This window comes from Hyla sarda, chromosome 7 (assembly GCF_029499605.1).
Source record: "Hyla sarda isolate aHylSar1 chromosome 7, aHylSar1.hap1, whole genome shotgun sequence".
NCBI classification, from domain to species: Eukaryota; Metazoa; Chordata; class Amphibia; order Anura; family Hylidae; genus Hyla; species Hyla sarda.
Window position 1 is genome coordinate 67,098,382 of NC_079195.1, and position 12,692 is coordinate 67,111,073.

The following is a 12,692-nucleotide window of genomic DNA, read 5'->3' on the forward strand; positions in this document are numbered from 1 at the left end:
GCAGGAGCTCTTTGCGGGTTTGACATCCTCTTGAAGTCCTTTACACTGTCAGGAGAACATAAAACCTGGTAAGAGGCCCTAAGCCTACTGGCCAGGTAAAAAGAACAACAGGGGAAGAAGAGAAGGGGAAAAGCGATGTGGTACAAGGGGTGATGGAGAAAGATTTGGCACAGGGCACAGGGGGATTAAAGTGTCACAGGTGGGATAAAGGGGGATGAAATGGCACAGGCGGGATAAAGGAGGGAAAGAAATGGCACAGGGGTAGTAAAGAGTGGGTGATGAATTTGCACAGAGGGTAATAAAGGGGGAATGAAATATCATGGTGGGATCAAGGGGCACAGGGGGTTATAATAGAGGAGATGATTTGGCACAGGGGGATTGGGGAGGAGGGGGGGGGGCAAATGATGTGGCCGGCGGACGTACAGAAGCAGGGGACCACTGTATAAACTGTGCTGGGGAGCCTGGGCCCCTTACTGGGGTATTGTCTAAAACCCACAGATGGCAGCCCTGTGTACAAGGTAGGGCCGGCACATAAGCCTGATTGTCCCCTATTGGGAGCGTTTTGTCCCCTGTTGGGTGTGTTTTGTCCTCTATATGGAGTGTTTTGTCCCTTATTGGGTGTGTCCGCGTCCACTACTGGGAATGTCCCCTATTAGGAGGGTGCAAATACATCAAGTCTTATGGGACTCAAGGGAATAAAAAACTGTCCGCTATTGGGAGGTGTCCACTAAGGGAGACTGTATTAGTTTTAATGTTTAGACTGATTGGTGTAAATTATCACAGATTTTTTTTTAAAATAATTAATTAATTAATAACAACAGGATATTGCAGGATAATATGTCCAATATCACCTATTTTCAATTACCCTCAAGTTTTCTAGAAATATAAATTTTACATAAATTTGTTTACAAAAAAAATCTTTGCTTGAGCAAGGGCATAAGTTGTATGCCCTCGGAGCAGCGATAACACAACATTTTTTATCTTGCAGAGTTTAAACATTTTCCAGAATCTAAACAAGAGACAGTTCGAGAATGTGATTCATTTGTTTGAAGTCGCAATCATAGCAACCGACCTGGCTTTGTATTTCAAGTGAGTGCATGTTACCATGAAAGTGTGCCATGGAATAATGCCAGTTACCACGTGCAGGGTGGCTGATCACTGGCAAGTGAAGTTGCTTAGATAACACCTTAGGCAACAAGTGGTTTCAATGCATGATCTTTAGAATACAGAGGATTTGTAAAGCTTTGCTACCGAATAACATCGCATATAAGCAGGGTTAAAGACTATGGGTACCTTTAAATCCTTTTTAGATGTCCCATGAAATTCCTGAAGTCTGATGGCTACTGTAGGCAAACTTCAATTTTTTTTAAATACCGGTATATCAGCTCAGAAGATTGTTCAGGAGAATACAAAGAAGGACAGGAGACTGGGTTGCCAGGCAGCCCCTTTGAGAGAAGCCACTTTGAAAGATAAGAGTAAAATTTTTAATAAAGACATTTGGGATTTTTTCCCCACCAAAATAAGTAAAATGCAATATTAGCAAATGCAATAAAAGGCACCCATAGCCTTTAAACCTTAGCTGAATGGACTAGGTCTATGCAGAGGAGACTTACAGACATCTTAATGTGGGTACAAGATAATTGTTCACCCCCTACATCTATATGTATACAAAAATGATTCACAATCCAAAGTATTTAGGTCCCATATGGTGTAAAGGCCAGAGCCTCTACTTTTCAGCCTTAGCATACATTCTTCCATAGTTTTATAATCTGTGCTGGGAAATGAAGTGGAAAAATGATATAACAGTAAACTTGGTAGTGGTTTCCTGAGAAGGAAGCAGTTTGAGGCATATTATAGATAACAGCCTGGGTCCCATGAAGTGACTGATTAGTGAGGACCCTGTACTCCAGAACCATCTTTACGGACCTGATGGTGGTCCTGCATAGAAAGAGTAAATAGAGAGAGAGAGAGAGAGAGAGAGAGTCAGATAACTATGTTAATCTGTGTTAATCCAGGTCTGTATAATCGCTTTGCTAATCCTGACCAGTTTGTGCCAGTCATTAGACCTAATAAGAGTTGAGAATAGACTGGTTTTGCTGAAGTTGCACTACCCTATAATCCACCTAAGACTGTATGTAGTAGGTTCTGTACAGAACCCCCCCCCCCCCGCCCCCACCACTTTCTCATGTAACATGTCTATGGTCCTTTGTCCAAAAACACATTTGAAAAATGGTGGGTTAATGTCCACATTTCAGGTATATACTCAAAGTATTTTCCTGCCATTTAACAAGCACTGCTACATCTGTAATAGCAGAAAATACAGAGAGGAAGCCCTATATCGACATTACTCCCCCCCCCCCCCCCCTGTCTAATGCTGGTGCATGCCCTCATAGCTCTCTTACTGGAAAAGCATAGCTCCACAATTGTTGGTCTGCCACAACCATTTTTATCAAAGAGATTATGCCCCCTTACCCTTCTGTAGCAGTTTCCTGATACTTTGTTATCTATGTGGCAGTGTCTGTGGAGATTGCTAAGTGGTCATTGTAACTGTTTGCTCTGGCACTCCTTACCGCCATGTTTCTGTTGCTGCTCCGCCCGCTCTCCTTTACCAAGTCTCTTCCCTTCTGCTTTTTCCATTGTGGCTGCAGTTTCTGGTATGGTTTGTAGGACCAGCGCATGCCCTCCTCATGTGTCCTCCACTAATAATTGCCTGACACAACCTATATAAGGCTGCGACACCTGCACCTGGGCAAAAGTGTGGTTTTACCATAGCAAAGGTGTGTTTTCCTTATCTGTTTTCTTGTGCCTTTCTCCTGATCCTGATGTATATGCCTGCACTAGTCTCTCCTCTACCTGCACCGGGACCCTCTGGCCTGCCAACCAGCCACTGCCCACATTAATACCATTCGTAAGGAAATTACCTGGTACAGTCTAACAGGAGAAGTCTAGCCTTCACATCCTGGAGCAGGATAAAGCGTGAAAATCTGGCCCAAATCTGTTAAGGTGTCACACATATCCTGACTTGGACCCACTCTCTACAGGCCCAGAAGCACCAGCTATCCACTACACAACATTCACCCTTTATGTACACTAAAGTTTATGCTGTGTTCACCATTTAAAAACTGAAGTTGGAAACAACATGAAACATATGCATGTGAAATTTTGACACGTGCATACTGAGATGGTGCTTGTGGTATGTAAACTTGTTGTTTTTTAATTAAGGTGTTAGCTGAATAAAATGACACCTTCTCAATTTGGCTTAACACAGGAAAAGGACTATGTTTCAGAAGATAGTAGACGCGACGGAACAAATGCAGTCAGAGGATGAAAGGATTAAATATATTATCTCCGACCCAACAAAAAAGGAGATAATCATGTGAGTGCTCGTGATTATTATGTGTCACTTTAGTTCTTAACCTGGGGTCCATGGATAGATATTTAGAGGGTCTACTTGGATTGTCAAAAAAAAAAAATAGACATTTATTTTTGATTACCTCTAACTCATAATCCTCTGTAAGTAGTAAAACTAAAGTTTTTAATAAACCCGTAACATCAACTTAAATAACAGATACTGCAGATAATGTGAGAAATGTGGTGCTCACACACATCTCTCCTAGATTGTTGGAAGGGATGCCATCCTAGGAATATATGTGATAAAAGCGCAAATGCAAAACACACAACTAAAAAAAAATGAATAGTGGCGGCCCTCAGAGTGGAATTTAAAATTCCTTATATTTGACCCACTAGAAGGACCCATGCAAGACCAGACGGGCTTACAAATTAAAGTGTGTGTAATAAGACACCATTTATGGGACCATCTGGGTCAAGCGCTCCCTTTAAATATACCCCTTGTGTTCACTAAACTTTTAGGAACCACACTACTTTGAGTAGATACATTCAATATCAATGGCTTTTTGATGACTGATATTACCAGATGCTACACTTGATCAAATAAAAAATACACAGTAAAGATGGCTGTAGCCATGTAAAAATCTGGATATCTGGTGGTTCCAAGACCCTCAATGATGACACCATTATGGCATATCCAGTAGATAACATCCAGGCCTGGCCCTACAATGGGTCCTGCTGGGTCCATTGGACCAAGCTGGCACCTTCAAAGGGGTGGCAAATTGCCGCCCGAGAAGATTTTTGACCCCTTCGCGACCCATGACGGACCTAGTCCGTCATGGTGCCGCTCAGGATGTATGGAGCGGGCTTCTGACTCAAGCCCCCTCCATACCCAGTGAACCCTAGCTGTTTTCAGCAGCTGGCGGCCGCCACTAATAACCAGCATGCAGCGATCGCCGCAGCTGTCTATTAACCCTTAGCATTTCACTCCTGGACCTAGGCAGCACAATGCCCCTGATTTACTATTGTAAACCTGACATGTTTTGTCAGTTTGTGCGCCAGAAATTCTGTCTGCGCCAGGATGTGCACCAGAATTTGCGCTATAATTGAAAAAAACCTGACTAACTCTCCATTTTACTGAGAGAACCCGAAAAAGGGTCGTGACGGCTGAGGAAAGTGGGCACGGTTTCTGAAAAGGGGCATGTCCCCAACATTTTCACAAAAACCCAACATATTTACTAAGGTTTCCACAGAAAATGTGGTGGATTTGAGCTGAGGGAAACCCTACAGATCAGAGCAGGTGTAAAAAAAGCAAAGTGTAGGGAAAGTGGAAAATGTAGGGAAACATTAGTAAATACTGTGGAAAAAAAATTGTAGGGAATTAAAACCCACAAGAAAACTATACAACACTCTTAGTAAATCAGGGCCAATGTCTTGGCTGCCCCCGATAACATCCAGTTTCTATGACTTATTTGTGTGATTAATATTTTCAGCTATTTTTTATAATGATCATACTTTAGGTTTAATGCCCAGCAAATGTGTTTCCGTCACTACAGGGCCATGATGATGACAGGATGTGACTTGTCTGCCATTACCAAGCCTTGGGAAGTACAAAGTAAAGTAGGTATTTTGCTTATAGACAAAAATATCACTGTTCTTATTTGCCCGATCTGAAAATAGAAAGGGGAGAAGGGGCTCTCATGTGCTGGATTCCCAGTAATCCCACAAGGAGGAGGGGAGGAGGAAGATGGCCTCTTACCAAAGTTGGTTGTGTAACATACACAACAATGTGAAGCACATATGTCGTAAGCACCGACTGCAGCCCTCCTGTCCCAGGGTATCATGGACTATAAAAAGACTTCATAAACTAACAGGATACCCGGCATTGTTCAGATGTAAAAAAGCATGGATCCATGTATATATCAGAAGAGTAACTTTATTGTAACTCATCAAGCCCACACATGCAATATACATTGATTCCCAAAGGCATGTGTAAAAAGAGTAGCTTTATGGTAACATTTGTGTGCAGCGAAACGCGTTGCATGAATGTTACAATAAAGCTACTCTTCTGATATATCCACGGATCCATGCGTTTTTTAATCTGAACAGTGCCGGGTATCCTGTTCGTTTTATAGTCCTTTTATAGTCCTTATTTGCCTGATAACATGCCAAGTCCTCTGACTTGTAGTTATTATTTTAACACAGTCATCTGCTTCCAAGCCTTTTGACCTCAATTACTGTAACTAATAGTGTAATATTTACTTTTTTTTCCACAAGAAGCACATACACTCCACAAGCCCACACATGCAATATACATAGATTCCCAATTCAGTTTAGTTTCCCTGAGCCTGGTCTAGATCTAAGATTGGTTTTGATCTTAGGCAGTTTCCTTCATAAGTGGGTCCTTTTTAGAAACTGCTGTGGTAAAGGGGCTCCCATATTTCTCCTGGGGAAACTTACATAGCAGTCGATGAGACGAACTTAAAGGGGTACTCGGCTGCTCAGCCTTTGGAACAAACTGTTCCGAACGCTGGAGCCCGCGCCGGGAGCTCATGACATCATAGCCCCACCCCCTCATGATGTCACACCATCAATGCAAGTCTATGGTAGGTGGCGTGACGGCTGTCACACCCCCTCCCATAGACTTGCATTGAGGGGGTGGAGCGTAATGTCATGAGGGGGCGGTGCTATGACGTTACAAGCTCCCGGCGCCGGTTCCAGCCTTCAGAACAGTTTGTTCCAAACGCTGAGCTCCACCGCAGCCACACTGGTTACAAAAACTCATTTCATATTTTGTGTGATAGAATTGTTCTACTATTTCTAACCATGCAGTAAATTACAGTGGGATTATTTGCATCTAGGTCGCCCTTATGGTTGCTAATGAGTTCTGGGAACAAGGAGACCTGGAGAGAACAGTTCTTCAGCAGCAGCCTATCGTAAGGTTACAGTGTTATTGTATGCATAAGATGAAAACATTATTAGATTACAATAGTATATTACTGTATGGTGTTTTTATATGACTGCTTACTCATTTCTGTAATGCATTTCTGTAATGCATAGATTTTATTTTCCTTTCCTATGTTTTCTTTCGATTTACCATTAATATAATGTGTATGAGGGCTAAGTTTAGCCCATTCTATAAATATACACACATAGAGGGGCATTTATCAAATCTGCACTTTCTTCTGTACTGGCTTTCTTGCTGAAAAGTTGCGGAATTAGTGGCAGTCATGCAACAAATTTACCAAATGGCGCATGGACTTTGCCGAATGACCACAGAACTGTTCTACTCCAAATGTCACAGAGAATGGTGGCCATGAGACAATTGTATTAAATGTCGCACGGACCTTAAAGGGCTTCTCCGCTGCCCAGCCTTTCGGAGCTCCGCTCGCAGCGCCCGAGGGGACAGGCTTCCATGTTCGAGGCCGCCCCCTCGTGACGTCACGCCCGCCCACTCAACAAAAGTCTATGGGAAGACTTTCCTTGAGGGGACGGCGTGACGTCATGAGGGGGCGGTCTCGAACACGGAAGCCTGCACACAGCGTTCGGAGTAATGAACTTCCGGACGCTGCGAGCGGAGCTCTGGAAGGCCGGGCAGCGGACAACCCCTTTAATACAATTGTCACATAGAGTTATATAGGGCCGGATTGAATTGCCCAGTGATAACTTCTAAATTTGGACGGTGAGACTTTTCACAAAAAGTTGTAGTTAAATTAGCGACCATTGTACAAAGTAGCCTAAATAAGAACACGGTCATGGTCAGGAAATTTAAACAGTCTAAATGAAATGCTGCAGAAAAAGTCGCACAGGGCCAGCCTACGACTTTTCCACAAGTTTAGACGAAAAAAGCTGTCTAAACAGATTGATAAATTCCCCTCATAGGCCCACATTTACTCAATTCTTACAAATTATTAAACTGAAAACAGACTGTCTACAAAGGCGCAAGGTGGCTCCGGCTGTTTCAGAAATCTGTTGCGATCTTAGACTACATAGTCCTGGTTTGGCTCAGACTTCTGGCACATTTTTTACACATAGTATAGTATTGTATCATACTGCTTAGACATTTGCATTAGTAAATCTGCCCCATATTGTCATAGTACCTAAATCCTTTTATACTGTTTACATGTATGTTGTATATGTTTATTATGCTACAGCATTGTTTTTTTTGTTGATTTAGCCAATGATGGACAGGAACAAAGCCGAGGAGTTGCCCAAGCTTCAAGTTGGTTTCATTGACTTTGTATGTACATTTGTGTATAAGGTAAGTGATGCATACAATTTTTATGTACTGGAAATCACTCCTAAAAAAAATTAAGGATGTAAAAGGACAGTCATAAACCAGCAGGTACACACTGTTAACATGCCCAGTTTTTGCCCCTACCCACAATGACTTCTGTTGGACTAGAGAATACCGGACCCACCAGAGAACCTGAAATGTAACTCCAGCTTTACCACTGCAGACACAAGGCATATCATCAGTCAGAGCAAGGAAAAGGCTTCTAAGGGCCCCCGGAGTATGTCAGCTGAATCCATCCATTTCAACGGGACCAGCCAACCATCTGATGGGTATAGGAGCCTCCCAATGATTTTGGGGGGAAAAAAAGATCAATTATGTTGGATTTTTGTTCCTAGTCCTTTTTTTGTGTCTTGAAGAGAGAGAGAGAGGCTTCAGCCAGAGGAGTCTGGCAGTGACTTAACCCCCCTGTCCCTTAAGAATACATGAATTCTCAGCCAAGTGTTTATGTGTACAAGCAGATCAGAAGAGATAGTTGGCCAACAGCTAATGAGGGTGTAAGTCCACCTTAACAGCTTTACTGTTGCTTGTTCCTTTAGGTGTGGTTATCCAACATTGAACTTAAAGATGCCTGTACATTTAAGACAAAAATCAGCTGACCCCCCTTCAACTTTGGCATGTTTGTCTGACTCCTTCTTGACAGACAGTGCCAGTGAACAGAATTGATGAAGATTTTGGATTTGATTTCAACTACCAATCCTATTGTTTTAATGGGAAGCTGCTTCAAAACTGTCTGTTTGCGGCTTACCCCTCCACCTCTTCATAGAGTACACACAAACATTTTGATATAATGTAGACAATACCATTATATGTATATTTGTAGTATACATTGATTTTAAAAATTTGTATATTTTTGGGTGAAAAAATGCTGTCCCTGCAGCTATTGCCTGTGTGTGTCTATGAGGAGTCCAAATACAGGAAGTGAGGGCAGGAGAAGTAGGGCTCTGTGCAGGCTCCTGGCTTGTCAATCATCCTCATGTGTGAGCCAGGGGCATGTCATAGAGCCTCAGTGTGCAGAGCCCTGCTAGTCCTAAGTGTACAGTGCCCTGCTTTTCCACGCACACTTCCTGTATTTGGACTCCTCATAGAGACACACAGACAATAGCTGTAGGGCCAAAAATGTAAATATTTTTTAACCAATGTATATTACAAATATACATATATTGGTATTATCTACATTCTATAAAAGTTTATACACTTTAATCTTAGTTATGTATTTTGAAATTTATTTTTACAAAATGAGCCTGCTGGTTTCCTGGGACAGTGCTATAATAACTTGAGTTACCAAAACTGATATCCCCATAAAGTCCTGTGGGAAGGGAGTGAAATCATACTTTCAGATCTCAGAAGTGTCAGAGAGTTTGGCTATTCTTCTTTTGTAGATGGAGCTCTCTGCATTGGGAGCTTTCCTGGTTCCTCCTCTCATGTATTAACGCCAGCTCTAGCATCCAATCAGAAGACCATTAGAACCATCAATAATATATCAGAGGTGGGGCCAGGAAAACTCTTACTGCAGAGAGCTCCATGCCCGGAAGAAGAGTTCACCTCTGTGACAATGGTCATGGTCATTTGGGTTGTATCATTCCACTCCCCTTCCTCTACAACGTTATGGGTTTTTGTAGCTGATATAGAAATGAACAAACCCTTTAGGGTTGATCGTATTAATTTAACATAAATGTTGTTTAAACTTGGTAAGGAACAACATTTTGACACATTGCAAGGTTCACAAAACTGTTGTTCTCATACATTTTGTTCTACAAATGTTTGCATGCGAAATATTTTAGATAACTTACATTAACTTCTAAAAAACAAGTAGATGAACTTGTTTTCACATTTTAGATTGTGTAACTTTTTGTGTTGTACATGTTGAAGCACACCTGTTGCTACCTAAAATGTCCCCGGATTTCATTGATCAGGCTTGATATTGACATTATTTGTTTTCATGGATCAGTGTAGGATAGATCCCATCAATACCTGATGGACATCATTAAAGGGATGGACTGGGATTTTAAGAGAATTGTCTGACAGATGAATATGTTATAATATGAAAAAAATCACTCATAAGGGTGTATTCACACATATAAGGGAAGATTCATCAAAATCTGTGCTGAGGAAAAGTTGACCAGTTGACCATAGCAACCACTCAGATTGCTTCTTTTATCCTTCAGAGGCCTTTTCAAAAATGAAAGAAGCGATCTGGTTGCTATGGACAACTAGTCAACTTTTCCTTAGCACAAGTTTTGAGGAATTTCCCTCATAGTATCCTGCACATATTTGATGCGCAGGATTTGAAGCTGTGTTCAGTCATTTGGTTAACATTGAAATCTGCAGCTTGCATACACCCTAGATCACTCACGATTCCAGATTTTCCAGATGATCATTCACATAATGCTTCAGCCAATTATGGCCATAGCAGTGTCACACTATACATGTAAGCATCACCATCGAGTCCAGTGTTTGGCTGCATCATCACGTGAATGATGTATGTGATATAATCGCAGAAGGATCAGTAGCGCAATCCAGAAAGGTGTACGAGTGTCAGTTTTTTCCCCCCCATTTTATGTTGTTTACAGCTTTTTGACAATTATGTTAAAGGGTACCTTTCATAAAAAAAACTTTTGATATATTATAAATTAATGTATGCAGACTAACTCTCCAATTGCATGTTATTAAAAAATATGCTTCTTTCTATTAAATTTTTCACTTTGAAAAAATGACCACTAGGGGTCTCCCTACCAGTCCTGGCTGCAAGCCTTTTTTTTTTTTTTTTTATAGATTTCTGACTCATGCTGGAGTCCTAAATCTCAGACTGCAGCCAGGACACAGACAAAGCTCAGCACTGCTCCCTGGCAGGGTGCAGTGCTGAGCTTGTCTGTGTCCTGGCTGCAGTCTGAGATTTAGGACTCCAATATGAGCCTGAAACCTTAAAAAAAAAAAGGCTTGCGGACAGGACTGGTAGGGAGTGGAAAATTTAATAGAAAGAAGCATTTTTTTTAATAACATGCTATTGGAAAGTTATTCTGCATACATTAATCTATAATATATCAAAAGTTTTTTTGATGAAAGGTACCCTTTAAAATATGGTATGTAGAAGAAGTAATATTTAGCACTTACCAGTTAACGTTTCAATAGTGTACTTTATTGCAGCTCCATGTGAACAGGACAGTATACAAAAACTGTGGCCAGTATGCAGGGAGGAGTGGTGATGACCCATTTCACGACCCTGCTCTCCTCCTAGCTAACTGGCCAAAGATTTGTAAGCTGTCCTGTTCACATGGAGCTGTAATAAAGAACACTATCGATGTGCTGATTGGTGAGTGTCACATCTTTCTCCTTCTGATTGATGACAATGTTAGTAATTTATGTTTAAACACCCCACAGTAGCGTAATTTTTGGCCAGTGATCTGTCTCCTGTACGGCTGAAGATAGCACACACCTTTTGTGTTGTAGTGACTTCTCTTTTCTTGTTGTATCTTTAAACATGGACAGCCCCTATAACTCATCATGAGGCCCGTTGAAGCTTCACTGTGGTTGCCAGTATTTTGATGGCAAGAAAAATTATGCTGTTTCATTCTTGCAAGGAAATTTGATGGCTGCCGACAGTGCCTCTAATGGCAATGTGAACACAGCCATAAGCTGGCCAGGTATACAATGAGCAATACATTTATGTATCAGCTGAATCTACTTTACACCAGCGGTAATGCAGTGGTCTGGTCCTTCTCTATAAAAAGGAGAAATGGCTCACCTCCTAATCTTAATATCTTACAAGTTCTAAGATACTGAGAATTCCTGACAGACAGAACTTCTAATATGTTCCTACAAGCCTAGTCAGATGTTATGGTAACATATGGGCGGATAGCTCTCCCTTGTGTCTAGATCCAATCTGTCATTTGATTGACAATGGATCTCCTGAATGTGATATGAAAGGGGCATTACAATATTGGGTTTGTGTGACTAGAGCTGATAATTCTGATTATATCATTACCACTTCCAGGAATTTTCACGGTTTCATAAAGAAATCACACCCATGTATGATGGACTTCAAAATAACAGAGTTCAGTGGAAAACACAAGCCGATGCTTACGATGAAAAGATGAAGGCTTTAGAAGAACAGAAGAAACCAGAAAATGATGTGGGGGGAAAGAAAGGTATCTAGTGTTTAATTTGGGTTATAACGTGTAAGCTATAATGCTTAAAAGGTTCCGCCACTGGCCAGCATTGGGAATATTTAGTTCTGAATGCTGTGTGTGTGCTGCTGGGGTTGACCACACCCCCTCAATGATGCATGACCCACACATCGCGCACACAGCGTTTGGAACCAAATGTTCCCAACACTGGCCAGTGGCGTACCCTTTAACAACATTCTCTGGACAGGGTTTAGTTTCATGAGTTACAAGCAATTTTATACCTAAGTATCTTTAACCAATTGCTGGCACACGGTAGCTTTTCATAAGTGTTAATTGGAGTCTCAGAGAAAATCCTCTGAAAAACTTTTGCTTAAAGGGAGTCTGTCCAAACCATGGGCAGCATAAAATCCCGACAGGGTTAAATACCTTCAATAAACCTTAGAATATGAAAAAAATAAAAAAAATAAAAAAAAAAAATCCGACAGGCTCCATTGGTCCAGTGGTCTCCCAACCTAGCTCGCCTTGACTGACAAGTCTCTCTGTACGTGTACATAGTGAGTGACCTGTCAACCCAACCTAGCCGTTACACAGTTTTTGTGATTGTGTATTGAACATGGACCTTAAATATTGCAAAGTGAATGACCATTTATGCTAGGGCTACACTGCAACTTTTTGTAGCGCTACTTGATTTTTAAACTATTTGGTGACAGCTGCAGTCCACAATGCAGTGTATTGCTTTTCCATGCAGATGTAGCTCAGGAGTTAATAATATCAATAATGTAGTGCTACAAAAAGTCACAGTGTAGGCAAAGTCTTAAAGAAAATCTGCCAGGTTGGGAAAAACAGACATTGTGGGGACAATAAAACCAGTGAAACCTTCGTTGGAGCCGAGTATGCTACAAAAAGTTTTGAACTTGTGTTTT

At 41.4% G+C, this 12,692-nt stretch overlaps 1 protein-coding gene and 1 long non-coding RNA gene across 5 annotated transcripts in view; one reads left to right on the forward strand and one right to left on the reverse strand.

The window, feature by feature from the left end:
* The window catches only part of PDE6C (phosphodiesterase 6C), a 73,658-nt gene that overhangs the window by 51,930 nt on the left and 9,036 nt on the right, over positions 1–12,692 (forward strand). For all 4 annotated transcript variants that reach the window (XM_056529481.1, XM_056529479.1, XM_056529480.1 and 1 more), the window contains 6 exons: positions 989–1,089; positions 3,269–3,376; positions 4,905–4,968; positions 6,210–6,284; positions 7,526–7,609; positions 11,637–11,790. In XM_056529481.1, coding sequence (XP_056385456.1) covers positions 989–1,089; positions 3,269–3,376; positions 4,905–4,968; positions 6,210–6,284; positions 7,526–7,609; positions 11,637–11,790 — 586 coding nt within the window. The remainder of the gene's footprint in view (positions 1–988; positions 1,090–3,268; positions 3,377–4,904; positions 4,969–6,209; positions 6,285–7,525; positions 7,610–11,636; positions 11,791–12,692) is intronic.
* Positions 1–12,692, reverse strand: part of LOC130281821 (uncharacterized) — a 70,373-nt gene that overhangs the window by 51,203 nt on the left and 6,478 nt on the right. The gene's annotated exons all lie outside the window — the stretch shown is intronic.